This window comes from Salvelinus fontinalis, chromosome 18 (assembly GCF_029448725.1).
Source record: "Salvelinus fontinalis isolate EN_2023a chromosome 18, ASM2944872v1, whole genome shotgun sequence".
Lineage (NCBI taxonomy): Eukaryota > Metazoa > Chordata > Actinopteri > Salmoniformes > Salmonidae > Salvelinus > Salvelinus fontinalis.
In genome coordinates, this window is record NC_074682.1 from 23,743,287 (window position 1) to 23,766,301 (window position 23,015).

The 23,015-nt window shown below is 38.8% G+C and overlaps 2 protein-coding genes and 2 pseudogenes across 2 annotated transcripts in view; 2 read left to right on the top strand and 2 right to left on the bottom strand.

The window, feature by feature from the left end:
* LOC129815174 (4'-phosphopantetheine phosphatase-like) overlaps positions 1-4,467 on the bottom strand; it is a 32,490-nt gene extending 28,023 nt beyond the window's left edge. The window contains exons 1-2 of the mRNA XM_055868670.1: positions 4,008-4,467; positions 3,509-3,591 (exon numbers count right to left, since the gene is read on the bottom strand). Of these exons, the coding sequence (XP_055724645.1) occupies positions 3,509-3,591; positions 4,008-4,140 (216 nt within the window). The 5' untranslated portion in view covers positions 4,141-4,467. The remainder of the gene's footprint in view (positions 1-3,508; positions 3,592-4,007) is intronic.
* A 1,591-nt stretch (positions 4,468-6,058) lies between these two features.
* Positions 6,059-7,398, bottom strand: LOC129815175 (transcription factor HES-5-like; annotated as a pseudogene).
* Positions 7,399-10,809: 3,411 nt separating this feature from the next.
* Positions 10,810-12,256, top strand: LOC129815178 (transcription factor HES-5-like; annotated as a pseudogene).
* A 7,635-nt stretch (positions 12,257-19,891) lies between these two features.
* LOC129815176 (transcription factor HES-5-like) lies at positions 19,892-21,252 on the top strand. The gene is made up of 2 exons (XM_055868671.1): positions 19,892-20,011; positions 20,132-21,252. Exons 1-2 carry the CDS (start codon positions 19,949-19,951, stop codon positions 20,567-20,569), a joined length of 501 nt encoding a protein of 166 aa, XP_055724646.1. The 5' UTR covers positions 19,892-19,948; the 3' UTR covers positions 20,570-21,252.
* The last annotated feature ends 1,763 nt before the right edge of the window (positions 21,253-23,015 follow it).

The window sequence follows — 23,015 nt, forward strand, 5'->3', positions numbered from 1 at the left end:
CAGTCTCCTTGAGGGGAAAGAGTCTCTCCAAGAAATGGCCATATCACAGATATGGACAGCCCCATCAAGAGGATCCTCCCAGATGATCTATTTTGGGAGAGAGTGGTAAGCAGCCTGAAACCTATAGCAGTAGCCATTGCACAGATTGAGGGAGACAATACTATCCTGTCTAATGTTCAGACTCTGCTTTCAGATGTAAGAGAAGAAATCCATACTGCCCTGTCAACTTCACTGTTGCTCCAAGCAGAGGAAACTACAGTTCTGAAATACATCAAAAAGCGTGAAGACTTCTGCCTGAAGCCCATACACGCCGCAGCGTACATGTTGGACCCCAAGTATCCTGGCAAGAGCATCCTGTCTGGTGTAGAGATCAACAAGGCCTATGGTGTCATCACTACCGTGTCTCGCCACATTGGCCTAGATGAGAGCAAGGTTCTTGGCAGTCTGGCGAATTACACATCCAAGCAAGGGCTTTGGGATGGAGATGCAATATGGCAGTCGTGCCAACATATCTCATCAGCCACCTGGTGGAAGGGACTTTGTGGATCTGAGGCTCTTTCCCCTGTTGCCTCCATCATCCTCCAAATTCCACCAACATCAGCCGCCTCAGAGCGCAACTGGTCATTGTTTGGGAACACACACAACAGGCTGAGCAATACAAGGGTTGAAAAATTGGTGGCCATCCAGGCAAATTTGAGGCTTTTTGAGCCTGACAACAAGCCATCCTCAACAAGGTTGGAAAGTGACAGTGAAGATGAGGCCTCAGAGTCTGATGTTCAAGAGGTGGACATTGAGGAGGTCCAGGGAGAAGACATGGAAGCCTGAGAGGAAGACAACCAAAGCTTTAGTGTCTAGACTATCATTTTACAGATGTATGTTGAAAACGTTTTTGGGTGACGCGATGGATCATTCAATATTCCCTTTTGTTGTTCAGTGAAATCATCCCATGTGAAGAGTCAACTCAATTAAAGTTCAATTCGTAACTACATTAACATTTTTTTCTATTGGAAGGATTTAATCATTTGCAATTATGTCTACTTATGATAAACCTTTTACCTTATGTTTCGGTCTCCATATGATATGGTAAATATAGCCAATGCAAAAAATCTCTACATTTAAAATGGTATTAATATTAATTTGCATATATTTCTGTTAATTCCCATATATTCCCACCTCTGAATATTCCCCAAAATGTGCAACCCTAATCATGACATCAGTGATCTACATGTCAATGCTCTAGAAAAATTCTAAAGATTTTTCCCAGTCGGAAGTCTGAGATGTCCCAGTTCCCACGGCTTAATTTCATACATGCGCATTATTATCAACAGTCCCTCTCCTCGATTATCTTTGACCACAGGAGTTGACCAAATCTAACAGGGAAAAGGCCAAGTTCTTATGTACCGTATGTCCTCTGCTCCATTGGACCTCAGCGCTGCAACCTTGTTTTAGAGCATTTCGTATCATTCTGTACGTAAATCCAAGACACTACATTTAGTATGATTTGTTATGTTTTGTATGGTATGTATTAATTTGTGGATGATCATCAAACGTCGTATGATATGTTACGATTTTCTGTCTAACGTTAGCTAGGCTAGGGGTTAGGGTTGAAGCAAATTTATGCTTGACCATGCAGCAGCTTTTAGGGGTTAGGGTCAAGTTTAGGGAAAGGGTTAGCTTAAAGGGTTAAGGTTAGAGTTATGGGAAGGGTTAGTTAACATGCCAAGTCGATAAAGTACCAAAAATTAGTAAGTAGTTGAAAAGTTTCTAATTCCCTAAAATGCTAAAGTTAACCATGATGAGATTCGAACTCGCAATGTTCCCTCTAATTTGTTTTGTCACGGAGTAAATTTCAGGTCTGCTGAGCACCAAATTGAACGTTGTGAAAATTCTGTGCAACTTCTGGCACGCGATTGCTGTGAACATCTTAGACTGTACTGAGCTTTAAGGTACAGTTATAACAGTGACCAAGAACGCTACCGTGGCTATTTGATCATAATATAGGCCTATCATCAAAAAACATTTTAACATGGAAATAGCTGTTCTATCATTCAGCCTACAGTAGCAGCCAATGTGTGGTGTTCAATGTAGGCTCCATTCCATGAGACTTTTGAAAAAAACAACATGCAGGGCTCGACACTAACCTGTTTATCCACTTGTCCTTCAGACAAGGAGGTGACTGAAAATGTGTTGTTTGATGCAAGAAACCACTTAACAAAATAAAATGCATCATTACTCCCATACTACTACTACTTAGCTTATTCAAACCCGTCTCAAAATACAACACTGTCCCTTTAAGACAAAGAAAAGCTCTTTACCTGACTCGCTTTTCAAAGAAGTCTATAATTGCACACGTATTGTGCTCTTGTAGGAAGCAATCACTCCCCCATTGCTGACTACAAATGATCCATAACTGTTAAAAATTCACTAACTAGCAAAGGATATGAACAAATGTGCACATGTGACAGGTTAATGGAAATACTAATAGCCTATTATACATTAAAAAGTATTAGTAAGTTCATAGTATGTGAGGATCTTAAAACATCTAAGGTTAAGAAGATCATGCATTCAGTATTAGTTGATTGATAACATTTATATAATTGTGTTAAAATCCGTCAAGCATACAAAGGGTACGAATTGTGAGAGGAATGTGTAAACGTTATGTTGATTACTTTATTTTGTCGTGGGTAAAAGTGTTAATCTGTGATCTACTAAATGCTCTTAATCTATGAGCCTGAGATCGATTGCTCTGGTCTCCACTCAAGTTCACGGAGAAATCGTGGTCTTTTTCTCATTGCACTAAAAGTTTCAATGAGGTAACATTACCGTATCACAGTCGTGATTCTTTCTCCCCTTTTTCAGGGGCGTAACACACACGTCACTATAAATAGCTATCACTTTGATCACAAAACAAGTGCATCACCTCATGACTGCTCATGCTGTAAAAACAGTCCAGTTCAAAATAAATGGCACAGATCCTACTGCAGCACTGACTGGTTATGGCTTACCGGTCTGCATAGAGTACGGATCTAAGTCTTGCCTGTCAATGCAATAGAATCCTACTCCAATGCCTTCTGCATACAACAAAATCTCTTGCATAGTGTGTTTTGTTACGTTGCATTTAAAGTAGCTAATATTGTGTTGATTCGATCACAATTCCCACAATACCCACAGTAAAGGAACGACAATAGAGTAAACTAATGGGGCAAACTCTAGAAAGTTGAGTGAAGTTCAATCTCGTGCTTCTCTGCGTGGCTGAAGTTTCTTCTGTGCGGTAGTCCCTGGGGAGCTGCTTGCACGTGCGTAGCTTAGAGGGAACATTGGTTGCTAAACGTTCCTGTAATATGGCCACCCATCCACCCCAACGAACCACCCAACTTTCGCTTGAGTAACCATCGGTCTTATGTAACCAAATTTTGGGTGTCCCGGTTGTACATGTACTATGTTGCGTCTAGTCTGACGCCAGGCTGAGTGTACTGACAGTGTTCAAACGTTTATGTATACCACCTACCTTTGCAGTATGGTCGAATGACCGTACTTTCGCTACTTTGTGTTGAACAGTGGAGTAATAGGCGAGTTTCGTCAGAGATCCACCTGTGAGAAAAAAACGTTCTTGAGATAATTGATCGTAGTAGCTACCTAGTTAGCATGGAATAACATGTCAGACACTGTTGACAGCTCAGCCACTTTTGCTCAGTGGTAAAAATTAGCTAACTTAACTAGCTAGACAGTTGAGAAAACTACAGCTAAGTTGGCCCATAAAAATGTTAATTGCCACTAGATAACATGTGTGTCTGTAGCAGGCTTGTGGCGCTAAAGTAACTTCGAAGCAACAGGTACTTAATTTAGTTAATATAAACACTGCAGTGTTAGCTAGCCAGACAGAACGACAACACGTCGCTGCTTGCTAACCTTTCTTGAATGCCTGGCTGTGTGTGTAGTCAAAGTAAGAAGCCAACTGAATATATTCAAGTAGTGCTCGAAAAATGCAACTTAGTGTATAACGTTACCTATGTCTATTGCGAACCTCTTTGCATTTTCCAAATTCCTGAAGATCTCGTCGGGTGGAAGAGTTATGCTTTTATCCATGCTGTGACTACTGTCCACTCTTTCACATCCCGCCGCCATCTTGGAAGTAGACATTGGGCGGATTCGATTATGCTGAGCCGCAGAGCACTGACTATAGCCTGTGACGAGAAAGGGCAGGATGAGCGCCTATCTCAATCGAATGCTATTCTGCGCCGCTCGTAGCCTGGCTGATATGACCCACTTGACTACAGCTCGGTCATGTTGTCAACAAGGCAGCATGGTGCATCGTCCATGGTCCGGCTCCACCAGGCGGCCAAACCCCTCAGTTGAAAAGTTATGTCCCTATTTAAAAATAGCAAAAAAGTTAAAATGGTTGAGTTGACAGGGTGACGCAAAATCCGAATATCCGCTGTGATGCGTCAGCACAATAGATAGTGCTACGTCCAGAAACGTACATCTCTTTACCATAAAACATGTTTGATTTTTCAAACTAGTTTTCATTGGGAAGGTAGATAAAGCGTTTATATTAAAACAAATCACGTTTGCATGTTAAAAAATTGAATCCCACTCATTACTCCACTAGGACACCTGGCTCACTCCCGGGATTTAGCCAGCTTCCAAAACGAATGCATTCAACTTTCACAGTCCCAAACCGGGCGCCACAGATGAATCAAATCACCTCATTGGTCGTGTTCCTCTGCTCAGACGTTGCATGCATCAACCAATGGTCACATTACTCTGCCCGGGCTTTGCTGACGCATACCAGATCGTACAACGCCTGGATAGTTATTTTACGTTTCAGCTAACCACATCATATGTTATAGCAATATGGTTCCCGACCGTTGATTGATGCATGCTAAGTCTGAGGAGGGGTTCGCGACCTATCATCGACTGTGTCATCATTGCTATAAGGTATGATGTGGTTAGCTGATACTTAAAATACCTATCCAGGCGATCTGGCAGGCGAAGCAACTACCTAAGCAGAGGTCTGTGCCCATTGTAACAGACGTGTTGCGCAATGACGTTCAGGTAGCTATGAAAAATCGAAAATCCCTCGATGGAAAAGACTGCGTTCCAGAGCTTAGACGTTGCTTATGCCTGACCGATCATACAACGCATAGATAGGCATTTTAAGTATTAGCTAACCACATAATATGTTATAGCAATTTGTCAGTCGATGACACAGTTGCCTATCCTGCGTATAGCAGGACGCAACGTTTTGGAACATTCAGATGCCTCAAATGTAGAATAAGGAATCACATTGGCTCTATCCATGGCATTTCTATCTGCAACATTCAATAACGTTTGGCAACTGAACATGGCCCTGAACTTCTGTGATATTTGCTTTAGGAAATCTCTGGTCTTCTGCGATATTTTCTGTAGGCCTACACATAGGTGAACACTTGTGAAACTATTTGGTACACATTTGATGAGCAACAAAAATCATTATTACTTCATCGTAAACCTCCAGCACACAGTGGTGTACAGTAAGTAAGTAAAAATACTTTTAATTACTATTTTTGGGATATCTGTACTTTACTATTTATATTTTTTGACAACTTTTATTTTGACATAAATTCCTAAAGAAAAGATGTACTTTTTACTCCCATACATTTTCACTGACACCCAAAAACTCGTTATATTTCGAATGCTCAGATAGGACAGCAGTATGGTGCAATCCATTCACGTATTAATATAACGCTTTGTCATTCCTACTGCGTCTGATCTGGCAGACTTACTAAACACAAATACTGCATTTGTAAATTATGTCTGAGTATTGGGGTGTGCCCTATCGGTCTGTAAATACTTTTTTTTTAAAGAATCGTGCAGATAATATTTGCTTAATATAAGGAATTTGCATTTACTTTTGACTTTTTACATGTACTCTAGTATGACAATTAAATACCTTTTCCCACCACTGTAATTTGTAATCATTTCACTTTTAGGCCTAAGCCTACACATTATTGAACTGAAATATAGGCTGTCATAGTAAAGATGAGAAAATGTAACTAAGTAAAGAACAAGAAAAAGTATTTCATTTGGTTGATTTTGAATTTATAAAAAATTGACTCAATGAGACACATTGTGCAAAGTGATAAAACATCACAAACAGAACATGGAAAAATCTCCAAGTCTTACTCTGACAGAGTATGGGCTGCCAGGCAATAGTATGGGGGATATAGGCAACATTTACTGTCTTTAAAAAAGACACACTGGATTGTTGAAAATCAACAAGAGTTTGGAGACAGTTTTCATCAATCTGCAATAGGCACATTCAGGTAATGTTTTATCATATCACAAAACATCATAAAATAAAATTGACAAGTTTGTTCTTAAATCAGAGTATTGCTTATCACAGAGTGATGATTACAGGTATAATACCCAGCTTGGGTAAATAATCATCATGGAGGAACAGTGATGCTGTAGCTTAGGTCCATCATTATCAAATAGATAACTAATACATGTTTCACATAAGATGCTCAATACAATGTAAATAAAACTATATCAGTACACAAATGTAGTGGAAACAATTGCTTATTCTCTAAGATTTGACCTTAAAACAGATCATTAGACAATCACCAAAAGTTTGCATAAAAGTCCTCAGAGGACTTTTAAAGTTGATGTTGCTCATGAATCACCATTCAACATAATCAACACACTTTAGAAAAAATAAAGGTTATTCATTATATAATACCATCACACTACAAAAATGTAGTTTTCATAGTATGGATCATTTTCTGAGAAAAACTTATTCAGTAAAACTGAAATGAACAGTCTCAATCAAAGCAAGACTTTTAGAGACTCCTGCATGAGCAGAAGATAAAGAAGATCTCTTCCTATTCTCATTCATGTCCATGACAATGATACCATTATTCTTAGACCAACGTGATCCATAGGTTTTCTATGCTGACTGGACTCTTCTCTTTGCTGTTGCCTGAGGCAGGTCACTCTCACTTCTGTTCTTATCACAGGATGGCTGCAGGCTCTGGAAGTTGCTCAGCAGTCTTCTCTGGAATGTGTCTTCACCTCATCCTTGGACAAGAAGTGCGCAATCTCTTGGAGACATCTGGAGTAACCCTGATTGACAGGTGCTGAGCATGAGGAGGAACTCACTCGCTGGATGTGTTGCCGTCCTCTCAGGAAGCAAACTAATTTCCAGGATGTCTGCTTTCTCCAGCTTGAAGTTGTGCTGCTGATTGAGGATCTCTGGACTCAGGAGAGACTTGAGCTTCTCAATGCTGCTGTTGATACTATCTCTGCGTAACTTCTCCACCACTGGCTTTCTTAGTTGTGAGAAGAGGAGGAGTGTCATTAAAAGCGTTGTTCTGGAATATGGTATTATTGAAGCAAATAATAAATCTAATCAAACTGAATAATGGTCCTTGAATTTGAATCTTCAATTTACCTTTTTGGTCAGTCAGGTGCTCCTTATAGTAGATCATTGCTGAAGTGATTGTAGGCCCCATGGCTGGATCCCTGTGCTGTGGAGGTCTCTGTGTAGAGTTATTTCTACTGGCTTCATCTCTCCTATATATAGTCCCAAATCTGCATATGAAAGTGTGTGTCTTGGGCTTGTTGGAGTTTCTCACAGTCCGTAGCCAATGGGTGAGCTTGGGAGGACAATAAGGAATGTGGAGCTGCCACATGCTCAGTGTTCATATTGCTGGGTGACAATGGTCACGTCTCAGGGGAACAGGTGGAGGGGTGATGGAGAGTAACTCACAGAGCGCTGTTTGACTCTGGGAAAGTGGTGCCCCCCAGATCTGCTGCTAAATGTTGGGATCAAAGACACAGGCATTGATCCCACAACTTACATATGTGTGAGATGATACATACCTTTAAAACACTGGTAGGCTACTCATAATGTTGTAACTTTTACTGAAAGCTGTTTGAGACAGTGACAGTACTGATCAGATTGGAGTCCTTTCACACTTGTCCATCTGTATCAGATGACCTTCCAGGTAATGTGACTCCATCAGAGTGCTGTAGCTCTGAGGTGATGATGACCTGTCTGTCTGTCTACAGGCGCAGGTTTCCCAGAAGCCCCAGGCAGCACACTTCCCTCCTCTGAGTTTCACAGCACAGCTGGCTCCCTGCACAAAGCTGAGTGTGCCCCAGTCACACGCCCTCTTCTCTCTGGAGCTGGGAGCCACAGAGACACACGGCTTCCCACACTTCTGCATGCAGTCTGCTGAGCCCTGACACAATATAAGTGTGTCTGCTATCACAAAGACCCACTGCATGGTAGGAGGGGTTTGAATAGATGTTGTTGGGGTTCCCAATACATTCCAAATGCATTCCTCATGCTCTTTCAGCCATCGATTAATATTCTCAATAGTTTCTTTATATTTAAATTCTTAGATGGCTCTCTTAATTTATCCTTTGAAAGTGAACATGTGAAACGCTTTATTTAAAAAATACTTTCATTATTTTTTAATTAAAAATAAATAAATAATTTCACCTTTATTTAACCAGGCAGGCTAGTTGAGAACAAGTTCTCATTTGCAACTGCGACCTGGCCAAGATAAAGCATAGCAATTCGACACATACAACAACACAGAGTTACACATGGTATAAACAAAACATACAGTCAATAATACAGTAGAACAAAGTAAAACAAAAAGTCTATATACAGTGAGTGCAAATGAGGTAAGATAAGGGAGTTAAGGCAATAAAACAGGCCATGGTGGTGAAGTAATTACAATATAGCAATTAAACACTGGAATGGTAGATGTGCAGAAAATTAATGTGCAAGTAGAGATACTGGGGTGCAAAGGAGCAAGATAAATAAATAAATACAGTATGGGGATGAGGTAGGTAGATAGATGGGCTGTTTACAGATGGGCTATGTACAGGTGCAGTGATCTGTGAGCTGCTCTGACAGCTGGTGCTTTAAGCTAGTGAGGGAGAAATGAGTCTCCAGATTCAGAGATTTTTGCAGTTCGTTCCAGTCATTGGCAGCAGAGAACTGGAAGGAAAGACGACCAAAGGTGGAATTGGATTTGGGGGTGACCAGTGAGATATACGCGTGCTACAAGTGGGTGCGATAAGGCGGGGCTTTACATAGCAGAGACGTGTAGATAACCTGTAGCCAGTGGGTTAGGCAACGAGTATGAAGCGAAGCATTGATTTGTGAACATTTCTTGTGACTGTTTCATAGTTACATTCCAAATTCTATGATGAAAATTAGTCGGCTGGCTAATACGGGCACTTCTACAGTAATGTTGATTAAGTGCCATGTCCCTCTAAAACTAAAATGCAATTAAGTAAAGTAAACATTTCCACTGTCTTCCATTGTTTCTCATTAGTCGTAAATGAGATTGCCACCACTGTTTTGATGCAGTGGTGAATGTGACAAATGTTCCAACAACTCATGTGACAATATTTACCTCTAGTCAAAATGTTTGTGTTTGTCTATTTCCTCATTGAGAAATATTGTACTCATGAGCTTTAATCCCAAGGGCATGTTGGAAACGGCTTGTGTAGAGATTAATTAGCATTAAACAATGCACACTTCTATTGTTTATTTGAAGCTATCGCAATGAGCAGTGTTTGAAAGCTCTAGAGAGCAGAGACAGTTCATGGTCATTCATCAGTCCCACCAGCACCTGTGAGTCTCAGTGGGGGAATAGGCACACTTCAGGAAGTGAATGAGCAACAATTTACAAGCCTGAAAACTGAGGTTATGTTTTGTACATAATAGTATTACCTTATAAATCAGTATATTTATTGAAAAAATAACATTTCTATTTTCTGACTCATCTGAACAGCTAAACAACATGGCAGTTATAATAGTGGAAATAAGTTATTGAATTAGACTAATTAGGCTATATATTTTTATTTTTATTTTATTTAACCTTTATTTAACCAGGTAGGCAAATTGAGAACACGTTCTCATTTACAATTGCGACCTGGCCAAGATAAAGCAAAGCAGTTCGACACATACAACAACACATAGTTACACATGGAGTAAAAACAAACATATAGTCAATAATACAGTGAAAAAAAAAAAAATAAGTCTATATACAATGTGAGCAAGTGAGGTGAGATAAGGGAGGTGAAGGCAAACAGATATATGTATAAATAAATAAAAATATAAAAAGGCCATGGAGGCGAAGTGAGTACAACACAGCAAGTAAAATAAAAACTAAAAAAAAACAAAAAAAAAACACTGGAATGGTTGGTTTGCATTGGAAGAAAGTGCAAAGTAGAGACAGAAATAATGGGGTGCAAAGGAGCAAAATAAATTAATAAATAAATACAGTAGGTAAAGAGGTAGTTGTTTGGGCTAAATTGTAGATGGGTTATGTACAGGTGCAGTAATCTATGAGCTGCTCTGACAGCTAAATATATGAGCAGGTATTTGAACCCATTCAAAGTGCTTCACATTGGATGGAATTTTTACAATGTCAGGACAGTAATAATTATCTAAAATGCAAAAACCTAAAATTATTAGGAATTTTATTGAAAAGTATTTGAGTCAATTGTAAATTGTGATGATGAGCGTGTGCTCTGTCAGTGTCATTGGTCCCAAGATCCGGGGGTCACCATTTTCCCAGAGTCACACAGCGCTCTGTGAGTTACTCTCCATCACCCCTCCATCTGTTCCCCTGAGACGTGACCATTGTCCCCCAGCAATAAGAACACTGAGCATGTGGCAGCTCCACATTCCTTATTGTCCTCCCAAGCTCACCCATTGGCTACGGACTGTGAGAAACTCCAACAAGCACAAGACACACACTTTCATATGCAGATTTGGGACTATATATATAGGAGAGATGAAGCCAGTAGAAATCAGATTCACTTTCTACACAGAGACCTCTACAGCACAGAGATCCAGCCATGGCACCTACAATCACTTCAGCAATGATCTACTCTAAGGAGCACCTGACTCTGACCAACAAGGTAAATTTAAGATTCAAATTCAAGGACATTTATTTACTTTGGTGGATGGATTATTTGTTTCAATAATGCCATATATCAGAATAAGGTTATTAATGACTCTCCTCTTCTCTTCTTGCAGCTAAGAAAGCCAGTCGTGGAAAAGTTATTCAGAGATCATAGACTTCAAGATGGAGAAATCAGGCATCCTGGAGCTGACAGTTTGCTTCCTGATACAACAACAACAGTACCAGCCAGTGATCTACTCCTCATGCTAAGCACCTGTCAATCAGGGTTACTCCAGGAGTGTCCAAGAGATTGTGCACTTCCTGTCCAAGGATGAGGTGAAGACACATTCCAGAGAAGACTGCTGAGCCACTTGCAGATACTTCAGCCATCCTCGGATAAGAACAGAAGGGAGTGACCTGTCTCAGCTGAGTCCCCCACCCCAGCGCAGTGTAAGCAAAGAGCAGAGTCCAGTCAACAGTGCCCTCTGGAGGCCCTGGTAAAGTCCTACAGACCGGAGCTCCACTCTGAGACAAACATAATGTACCAGTTGGTCTTACATTAATGTTGTGGACAGTAATGACAATGTAAAGAGACATAATCTTCTGCTTATGCAGGACATTTAAAAGTTATGTTTTGATTGTGTTTATTGTTTTTTCATGAATATGTGAAAAAGCCTTCCCAATGGAAGTTCATATTGATATGACCTTTTTTATTTTCCTCTGTGAGGAAATATCATCACTTTTCCTTTTCATGTAACATGAGTATCATGTTAAGTTATTCTTACTATTTAAGACGAAATTCCTCAATCTGCTAAAGATGGTTTATAATCTGCATTGTTCAGAAAATGCAAAACAACTACAAAGGAACAATTAATTTCATAATATTTTTGATGTTTTTGAGTGAATTTATCTTCTTTGAAGATTTGTATTGAATTATTATTCATCATTGACCCATTATAGTCTATTTATTACCCACATTGGGTGAGAAAGCGCACAAAGAATGTTTAAATTCTTGAATTATGCAACACTATCCTTCTGTGAAGGAATTACAGATAATATTTTCTTGTTTATGACTTACAAATCTTTAATTGATTTGCTTGATATTCAAGCCTGTTTATTTTGTGATGCACTACCAATGTTACAGCACTGAAATGCTCACATCATATTGACATATGTATCTGTAAGAAATGCATTTGTTTGCAGTTGCTTCTATGGAGATTTTATATAACCCACACTCTATGATGTGTCTTGAAGATGTTTTCAAGAAATTGGAGGAATGTTTAATCACAAAATTAAGGAAAACTATTCTATATGAAAAATAAAATAAATCATTAAATGTATCTGATGGTTTGTGTTTTTTTTTTTTTAAATCCTATATTTTGCGTTAGAGTCCAAGTACTGATCATTTGACATCCTAAAATCTTAAATCCAAGGAAAGAAAGATGCAATGGCTTATGAACGTCATCAATAAATATATGATTATCCAGTAGTTACAGTACCTTCAGAAAGTATTCATACCCCTTGACTTTTTCTACATTTTGTTGTGTTAAAGACTGAATTCAAAATTGATTAAATATATATATTTTTTCAACCATCTACACACAATACCCTATAATGACAAAGGGAATACATGTTTTTAGAAATGTTTTTTTTTTTTTTTGGAAATAAATAAATATCTATTTTTTTTTACATAAGTATTCACACCCCTGAGTCAATACATGTTAGAATCACCTTTGTCAGCAATTTCAGATGTGAGTCTTTCTGGGTAAGTCTCTAAGAGCTTTGCACACCTGAATTGTACTATATTTGCACATTATTATTCTTAAACTTCTTCCAGCTCTGTGAAGTTGGTTGTTGATCATTGCTAGACAGCCATTTTCAAGTCTTACCATAGATTTTCAAGACAATTTAAGTCAAACTGTAACCAGGCCACTCAGAAACATTCAATGTCATCTTGGTAAGCATCTCCAGTGTATATTTGGCCTTGTGTTTAAGGTTATTGTCCTGCTGAAAGGTGAATTTGTCTCCCAGTGGCTGTTGGAAAGGAGACTGAACCAGGTTTTCCTCTAGAATTTTGCCTGTACTTAGCTCTATTCCGTTTCTTTTTATCCCCAAAAACACTCCCTAGTCCTTGCCGATGACAAGCATACCCATAACATGATGAAGCCAACACCATGCTTTAAAATATGAAGATGTGATGTGTTGTGTTTGCCCCCAAACATAATGCTTTGTATTCAGGACATTAAGATAATTTCTTTGCTGCATTTTTTGCAATTTTACTTTAGTGCCTTATTGCTAACAGAATGCATGTTTTGAAATATTAGAATTCTATACAGGCTTCTTTCTTTTCACTCTGTCATTTTGGTTAGTATTGTTGAGTAACTACAATGTTATTGATCCATCCTCAGTTTTCTACTATCACAGTCATTAAACTCTGTAACTGTTTTAAAGTCACCATTGCCTCATGATGAAATCTCTGTGCGGTTTCTCTGACACCTGAGTTATGAAGGACGCCTGTATCTTTGTAGTTACAGGGTGTATTGATACACCATCCAAAGTGTAATTAATAACTTCACCATGCTCAAAGGGATATTCAATGTCTTTTTTTAACCCATCTACCAACAGGTTCCCTTCTTTGCGAGGCATTGGGAAAACGTCCCTGGTCTTTGTGGATGAATATGTGTTTGAAATTAACTGCTCGACTAGGAAACCATACCGATAATTGTATATGTGGGGTACAGAGATGAGGTAGTCTTTCAAAAATCACATTAAACACTAGTATTGCACAAAGTGAGTCCATGCAACTTAAGATGTGACTTGTTAAGCACATTTTTACTCCTGAATTTATTTGTTACGGCTTGCCGAATGTGTCGAATACTTATTGAATCAAGACATTTCAGCTTTTCATTTTTTATTAATTAGTCAACATTTCTAAAAACATAATTCAACTTTGACATTATGGGGTATTGTGTGTAGGCCAGTGACATAAATCTCAGGCTGTAACACAGCAACATTTGGAACAAGTCAAGGGGTGTGAATACTGAAGGCACTGTATGTAATATTCTGTGTTAATTAATTTAGTTGAGGGTTTAGAGGTATGAGATATGTATCACTAGCAAACCTAGGTTCCAACTTCAAATATATGTGTATTTGATTATTTGTTATTTAAATACGTACTTTCTGTGTATTTGAGTATTTTCAAATAATGTGGCCGAAATCACCTACTACTGGAAGTATTAAAAGTATTTTAAAATAATAGCTTACTAATACATGATTTCAAATATTTTTAGGACCTGGGGTCAAATGCATGTATGTATTTAATTGTATTTGAATATACTCTGTATTTGAGTATATTCAAATACAGTGCCTTTGAAAAGTATTCAGACTAGAGGTCGACCGATTATTGGAGGACCAAAAAAGCCGATACCGATTAATCGGCTTATATAATAAAAATGTATTTGTATGTATTTGTAATAATGACAATTACAACAATACTGAATGAACACTTATTTTAACTTAATATAATACATCAAAAAAATCAATTTAGCCTCAAATAAATAATGAAACATGTTCAATTTGGTTTAAATAATGCAAAAACAAAGTGGTGGAGAAGAAAGTAAAAGTGCAATATGTGCCATGTAAGAAGGCTAACGTTTAAGTTCCTTGCTGAGAAGATGAGAACATATGAACGCTGGTGGTTCCTTTTAACTTCTTATGGCTGCAGGGGCAGTATTGAGTAGCTTGGATGAAAGGTGTACAGAGGTGCCCATAGTAAACTGCCTGCTCCTCAGTCCCAGTTGCTAATATATGCATATTATTCGATTATTCCAATATTCGTATTGGATAGAAAACACTCTGAAGTTTCTAAAACTATTTGAATTATGTCTGTGAGTATAACAAAACTCATATGGCAGGCAAAAACCTGAGAAGTTCCACTTCCTGTTTGAATTGTTTCTGAGGTGGCAGATTTTCAACCAAGCTCTCATTAAAATTACAACGAGATATTGATGAGTTTTCACTTCCTACGGCTTCCACTAGATGTCAACAGTCAATAGAACTTTGTCTGATGACTCTAATGTGAAGGGGGCCGAAGGAGACAGGAATTAGTAATCACTGCCATGAGGTGACCACGCATTGAACACGCGCCTTCACATGAGGAGGACCTCTGTTCCACCACTCTTCTGAAGTCAATCTAATTCTCCGGTTGGAACGTTATTCAAGATGTATGTTAACAACATTCTAAAGATTGATTCAGTACATCGTTTGACATGTTTCTACTGACTGTTACGGAACCTTTGGACATTTCGTCACGTTATAGTGGATGCGCTTTGTGACTTTGGAATTGTTAACCGCTAACGCGCTAACCAAAGTAGCTAATTGAAAATAAATAACGGACATCATCGAACAAATCAAGCATTTATTGTGGACCTGGGATTCCTAGGACTGCATTCTGATGAAGTTCATTAAAGGTAAGGAAACATTTATCATGTATTTTCTGGTTTCTGTTGACCCCAACATGGCGACTAATTTGGCTATTGTTCTGAGCTCCGTCTCAGATTATTGCATGATTTGCTTTTTCCGTAAAGTTTTTTTGAAATCTGACACAGCGGTTGCATTAAGGAGAGGTATGTCTATAATTCCATGTGTATAACTTGTATTATCATCTACATTTATGATGAGTATTTCTGTTGAAACGATGTGGCTATGCAAAATCACTTGATGTTTTTGGAACTAGTGAATGTAACGCGCCAATGTAAACTCAGATTTTTTGTTATAAATATGAACTTTATCAAACAAAACATGCATGTATTGTGTAACATGAAGTCCTATGAGTGTCATCTGATGAAGATAATCAAAGGTTAGTGATTCATTTTATCTCTATTTCTGCTTTTTGTGAAAGCTATCTTTCGCTGGAAAAATGGCTGTGCTTATTGTGGTTTGGTGGTGACATAACATAATCGTTTGTAGTGCTTTCGCTGAAAAGCATATTTGAAATCGGACACTTTGGTGGGATTAACAACAAGATTACCTTTAAAATGATATAAAACACATGTATGTTTTTTTAATTTTGAGATTTCTGTTGTTTGAATTTGGCGCCCTGCACTTTCACTGGCTGCTGTCATATCGATCCCGGTAGCGGGATGCAGCCATAAATTAACATGAGTCTTCAATATTCCCAGGTAAGAAGTTTTAGGTTGTAGTTATTATAGGACTATTTCCCTCTATACCATTTGTATTTCATTAACCTTTGACTATTTGATGTTCTTATAGGCACTTTATTATTGCCAGTGTAACAGTATAGCTTCCGTCCCTCTCCTCGCTCCTCCCTGGGCTCGAACCAGGAACACAACGACAACAGCCACCCTCGAAGCAGCGTTACCCATGCAGAGCAAGGGGAACAACCACTCCAAGGCTCAGAGCAAGTGACGTTTGAAACACTATTAGCGCGCTAACTAGCTCGCCATTTCACTTGGGTTACACCAGCCTTATCTCGGGAGTTGATAGGCTTGAAGTCATAAACAGCGCAATGCTTGATGCACAACGAAGAGCTGCTGGCAAAACGCACGAAAGTGCTGTTCGAATGAATGTTTACACGCCTGCTTCTGCCTACCACCGCTCAGTCAGATACTTAGATAATTGTATGCTTGTATGCTCAGTCAGATGATATGCAACGCAGGACACGTTAGATAATATCTAGTAATATCATCAACCATGTGTAGTTAACTAGGGATTATGATTGATTGTTTTTATAAGATAAGTTTAATGCTAGCTAGCAATTTACCTTGGCTTACTGCATTTGCGTAACAGGCAGTCAGTCTGCTTGTGGAGTGCAGGTCGTTATTGCGTTGGACTAGTTAACTGTAAAGTTGCAAGATTGATCCCCCAGAGCTGACAAGGTGAAATTCTGTCATTCTGCCCCTGAACGAGGCAGTTAACCCACCGTTCCTAGTCCGTCATTGAAAATAAGAATGTGTTCTTAACTGACTTTCCTAGTTAAATAAAGGTGTAAAAAATAAATACATTTTTATTTTTTTTATCTGCAAAATCGGTGTCCAAAAATACATATTGATTGTTATGAAAACTTGAAATCGGCCCTAATTAATCGGCCATTCCGATTAATCGGTAGACCTCTAATTCATTTTGTTAGGTTACAGCCTTATTCTAAAATGTATTAAATTGTTTTTTTTCTGGTTTGTAGCCATTTTTGCTCATTTATAAAAAGTTTAAAACTGAAATATCACTTTTACATAAGTATTCAGACCCTTAAAAACTAGAAAAGTGTGCTGTCTGGTTTGATTATGTCACGGATCCCCCCGGTACTGCTGCTCATTCCTTTCACCAGCTCCAGAGGTCTACATCACCGGCCTTCTAGGCTGGATCATTAAACACATTACCACCAACCCCGGACTGTCTTGTCTCATTACGCACACCTGGTTCCTATTCCCCCTGATTAGTATGTGTATTATTGTGCCCTCTGTTCCCCATTGTCCTGTCGATTATTGTTCCATGTCTGTTGGTCTTGTTAAGTACCTGTGCTCTGTGGTATCGGCTTTTGTACTACGTTTACTGTACATTGTATTACGGTTTACATACCGTGTTAGTGTGCACTTGTTATTACGGGTCTCGTCCTGTGTATTATTATTCCCGGTTCTCGTCCCATGTATTTATTATAAGTTTACACCTCGCTCTTTTGTTTGGGTTACATCCCTGTGTTATGTATATACGTGTTTGTTTTGGGCTTCGTCCCCATGACGTACTCTATTTGGTTAGGGATTTTTTTTTTTTATCCTGCGCATGTCTCCTATCATTATACAACGTGGCAGATTAACGTACGGAATTTGAAATTATTCATACTTTTACTTTTGATACTTAAGTATATTTGAGCAATTACATTTACTTCTGATACTTAACTATATTTAAAACCAAATACTTTTAGACTTTTACGCAAGTAGTATTTAACTGGGGGACTTTCACTTTTACATTAGTTATTTTCTATTTTAAGGTATCTTTATTTCTACTCAAGTATGACAATTGGATACTTTTCCCAACACTGTTTGCATGTTAGTCTTCGCAGAAGTGCTTACTTGTGCAATGTCATTACAAAAGGCAAATAAACCATTTTTACATTGGTAAAATGTATCTTTTCTGCATTGTTCCGTAGATTATAGGTGTTCTATATCTTGATTTAGCTAACATGGTAGATTTTCTAAGTGATTTATAAAAATAAAGCTTATTGATACCCTCATCATAGTCAGGTGGGCAGACACAGAGTAAGTATCCTTCTTTGTCTGGGACTTGACTCAACTGCATAGCTAATGTGATGAGTAATAAGACACACTTCTGTTGTTCCATTGAAAGGAAAGCAGTCAATGGAGAGAGTGTGGGAAACCCAGGAAAACTCATTCGCAGAGCCTCTTTGAGACAATAGACTCAGACCCATACACAGGGGGGGGTCAAGGGATGGGGGAGGAATTTTGATTGTTATATTTCAGAATCCTAGGCCTATGTTTAGTAAATGTTCACATAATTTCACAAACCAAAAAAGTAAATAAAGTGACTGGTGAAAATCTAATTTCATAGTCTTATTTTGAAATGTATTGTTACAGTCCTCATACTAATGCTAATGAAATAAGGCCAATAATAACTTGCTGTATGGTTAACCCTTCAGGATCTTTTATTAAACTTGTTGCTTCTTGTATAGGCTACCGAGACTATATCAATTAGTCAAAATATTTGTATTTACCATCATCTAAATTGACAAACATCTAAGAAACAAACTTAACCCCAGGGGCTTGATGGGAACTGCTTGTGTAGAGACAATGCCATTTAACAAGGCATACTAAATGGTGATTTGACTATTTGGTTCCGTATTTTTTTTTACACTATTTCTATCTTCCTGGAAGAAAATCTTATTATTTTATGTAATTTGTAATAACATCAAATGTTTCCTTTAAAATATAGCTATTGTCTAGGACAAAGAGAATCAATATCAGCTTAAATACCATTTAGAAAACGGATTGAATTGCAGACATTGACTTGGACTAACTTGGATACACTGTCTGTACCTCTAAGAGTATGTGTTGAATCAGCCAGTGCAGGAGTTTCCCTCCAGAATCCAGATGGTCTGTGATGTCAGAATCTGTCTATCATACAACACAGATCCAATAGCCATCACTAAAGGTCCAATGAGCACCTTTTGTAGTGCATTGATCACAGCACACAGGACTTAGTGTGGGAAACTCAGATCAGCTCTCTACTCACACTGACCACCAGGCTTAAGCCAGAGAACACATCTGCTACCTCTGGACTTCCAAAACTGGAATAATAGTAGTTATTAGTTATGAGAAATGATGAAGTCATTCCGATATCGATCTAAATTTTGCTCATATTGCTATTTTCTCTGTCTTCTATAAGAATTCATCCCATTATGCTAATTATGCTACTTCATTATAATGAAAAAAACATTTAGCATGAATAAATCTCAAACGTGTACAAACCTTTTACGGATAGAGCAAACACGCAAACAAGCTAAAATACTGAATTTGCACAGAATTTGCAGGAAGCCATTTTTCTATTCAGGATAACAAATAAAGAGGTCATATTCATAATGCAGTCACCAAATACAATATGGTAGGCTATGAATCTTCCAATAAATTGTATAAGAAAGCAGTGTAAGTTTTAATGCAGAAGGTATGTGTCAGTCCCGCATGTGTAAGTTTTGATGATGAGCGTGTGCACTGTCTGTGTCATTGATCCATTAGGCAGGAAATCTGGGGGTCACCACTTTCCCAGATTCACACAGCGCTCCGAGTCACTCTCCATCACCCCCCACCTGTTCCCCTGAGACGTGACCATTGTCCCCAGCATTAAGAACCCAAGCTCCCCCATTGGCTACAGACTGTGAGAAACTCCAACAAGCCCAAGACCCACACATTCATATGCAGATTTGGGACTATATATAGGAGAGATGAAGCATGTAGAGATCAGATTCAATTTCTACACAGAGACCTCTACAGCACAGAGATCCAGCCATGGCACCTACAATCACTTCAGCCATGATCTACTCTAAGGAGCACCTGACTCTGACAAACAAGGTAAATTGAAATTACAACTTGCTTTATGATTTGATTCTTGATAATAGTTGTCGTCTTTTTATCAGACCTCTGATATATTTTAGAACAATGTTATAAATGACTCTCCTTATTTTTTTGCAGATTAGAAAGCCAGTGGTGGAGAAGTTACGCAGAGATCGTATCAACAACAGCATTGAGCAGCTCAAGTCTCTCCTGAGTCCAGAGATCCTCAACCAGCAGTCTGACTCCAAGCTGGAGAAAGCAGGCATACTGGAGATGACAGTTTGCTTCCTGAGACGACAGCAACAGTCAGTGAGCTCTTCCTCCTGCTCAGCACCTGTCAATCAGGGTTACTCCAGATGTGTCCAAGAGATTGTACACTTCCTGTCCACAGATGAGTTGAAGACACCATCTCAGAGAAAACTGCTGAGCCACTTGCTGCTGGAATTTCAGAGCCTGCAACCATCCTCTGATAAGAACAGAAGGGAGAGTGACCTGCCTCAGCTGAGCTCTCCAGTCCAGCACAGCATCAGCAAAGAGAAGAGTCCAGTTAACAGCGCCCTCTGGAGGCCCTGGTAGTGTCCTACAGACTGGAGCTGCACTTTCAGACAAGCACAATGGACCATGTTGGTCTAAGAATAATGTTATGGATGTTAGACAGTAATGAGAATAGGAAGAGATCTTCTTCCTCGTCTGCTCAAGCAGGACATTTCCAACTCCACATTACTGACGATTTCATCCTCATTTTCTGCATTTGCAGGAGTTTATACTATAAGTTCTAGTTTTAATGAAAAGGACTTAACAATGTCAGTATTTTAATTATTCTCTCTTGATTACAAGAGCATCAATTGAATCTTCTGTTTTTATTTTCGTTTCACGAATAAGATTCTATTTCATTTTTATAAAGTGAATATATTTTGTATTTTTCCCTGTGGGGAAGTTTAAAAAAATAATAATTTAAGATATGGCGTTCACGGTCTTCCTAGTGGAAAGACTAGTGAAAAAATGTAATTCTTATTTGTCCTGTTTTGATAGTGATATTAAAACATGCAAACAGTATCATATGTCATAATTATAAAAAATGATATCTGCATTTAAGTCAGAATAAGTTAAAAAAATATGTAATGGTTTGTGTCACTATGTGAGTTTATCAGTATCACTCGCCTTCCGAGAAGTTATTGTCAAGCTTGAAAACATGTTTTCAAAATGAATGTAAATCTTCAAATCAAGTTGATGCGAATAAAAACAATCATCGAAAACAATTCTTATGTTTGTTTGATTAATTACACTCCATTGAAAGCCCCACCTGTTTTGAGCCCCACATTTTTGGCACGTCACATATCAATTTGCAAACAATGTAAAAAATAAAATAAAATAATCATTGAGTTAATAAAGCCGCATACAAACATGGTCTCTTTTTTGCTACAGTATACATTTCTCCCTGGCATATTACATCATTTATGCTGCAGGATACAATACATTTTTGGACTCACCTTGTTGTGCTGTAATCACTTGAACAGGAAGGTGGCACGGCGGTCCCCGTTGGGAAAATTTTGGCATCAAACTTATTCATTAAATTCTGGCATTCACTGAATGTATAGTGCTTTCATGACAAACGGGACCTCCGAAAAAAAACACGGTAAAATCATGACGTCAGTGATCTTCAGTTTAGAGCTCTAGAAAGGGACCCCAGTTACCGATTTGGAATTCCGAGTTGGGTGACCGTTCAAAACACATTTTCCCAGTCGGTGCTCGTTTTTTTCTGAGTTCCGAGTTGTCTTGAACTCACTGAAGTCTGAGATTTCCCAGTTCCGAGTTCCCAGTTGTTTTGAATGCGGCAGAAGTCATGCTGGATTGACAGCATGGCCAATGTATTCAACCTTTTCTGGTCCATGGTGTTGAATGTTTATCCTTTTAAGCTTGGAAAAGAGACCCTTAAACCCAGATTTGGACCACACACCCTCTCCACTGAATAGGAGGCTAGTGATTGCTTTGCAACGCTTGCGGTCAGCCACTGATTCCTTCCAACGCACTTATTAGTGAATTTGCGATTTCCAACTTGTTGTGTAATGTTTATGTCCATAATAACGGCCATCTTTAAATCAGGCGACCCTGCTGACGTGAGTAACTACAGGCCCATTAGTATACTACCTGTGGTGTCAAAGGTTGTTGAAAAGTGTGTAGCAGAACAACTGATTGCCCACCTCAACAACAGCCCCTTCACATTACATTCCATGCAGTTTGGCTTCAGAGCGAAACACTCCACAGAAACGGCCAACTGCTTTCTTCTGGAAAATTTCTTCTTTCATCACAAAATTGTCCAAGTTCAACTTTTCCCCCGATGCCTTGAGATGGATGAAATCATACCTTGAAGGCAGAACTCAGTGTGTCAGAGTGAGCAATGAGCTGTCGCCCACTCTTAGCTATGATGTGGGTGTGCCCCAAGGGTCAATACTGGGGCCCCTCCTGTTCAGCCTGTACATTAATGATCTGCCTTCTGTCTGTACTGGGTCTGAAGTTCAAATGTATGCAGATGATACAGTGATATATGTGCATGCAAAGAGCAAACAACAAGCTGCACAAGAACTCACTACTGTAATGGTCCAGGTTACAAAGGGGCTCAGTGACTCGTGTTTGCATCTCAATGTGAAATAAACTGTTTGCATGTTCTTCACAAAGAGGGCAACAGATGCTACTGAGCCAGATGTCTATGTGTCAGGGGAGAAGCTCCAGGTGGTATCTGATTTTAAGTACCTTGGCATCATACTTGATTCCAACCTCTCTTTTAAAAAGCATGTGAAAAGGGTAATTCAAATAACCAAATTCAACCTAGCTAATTTCCGATTTATACGAAATTGTTTGACTACAGAGGTAGCAAAACTGTACTTCAAATCTATGATACTCCCCCACTTAACCTACTGCTCGACTAGTTGGGCCCAAGCTTGCTGTACAACAGTAAGACCTATTCAGTCTGTCTACAAACAGGCTCTCAAAGTGCTTGATAGGAAGCCCAATAGCCATCATC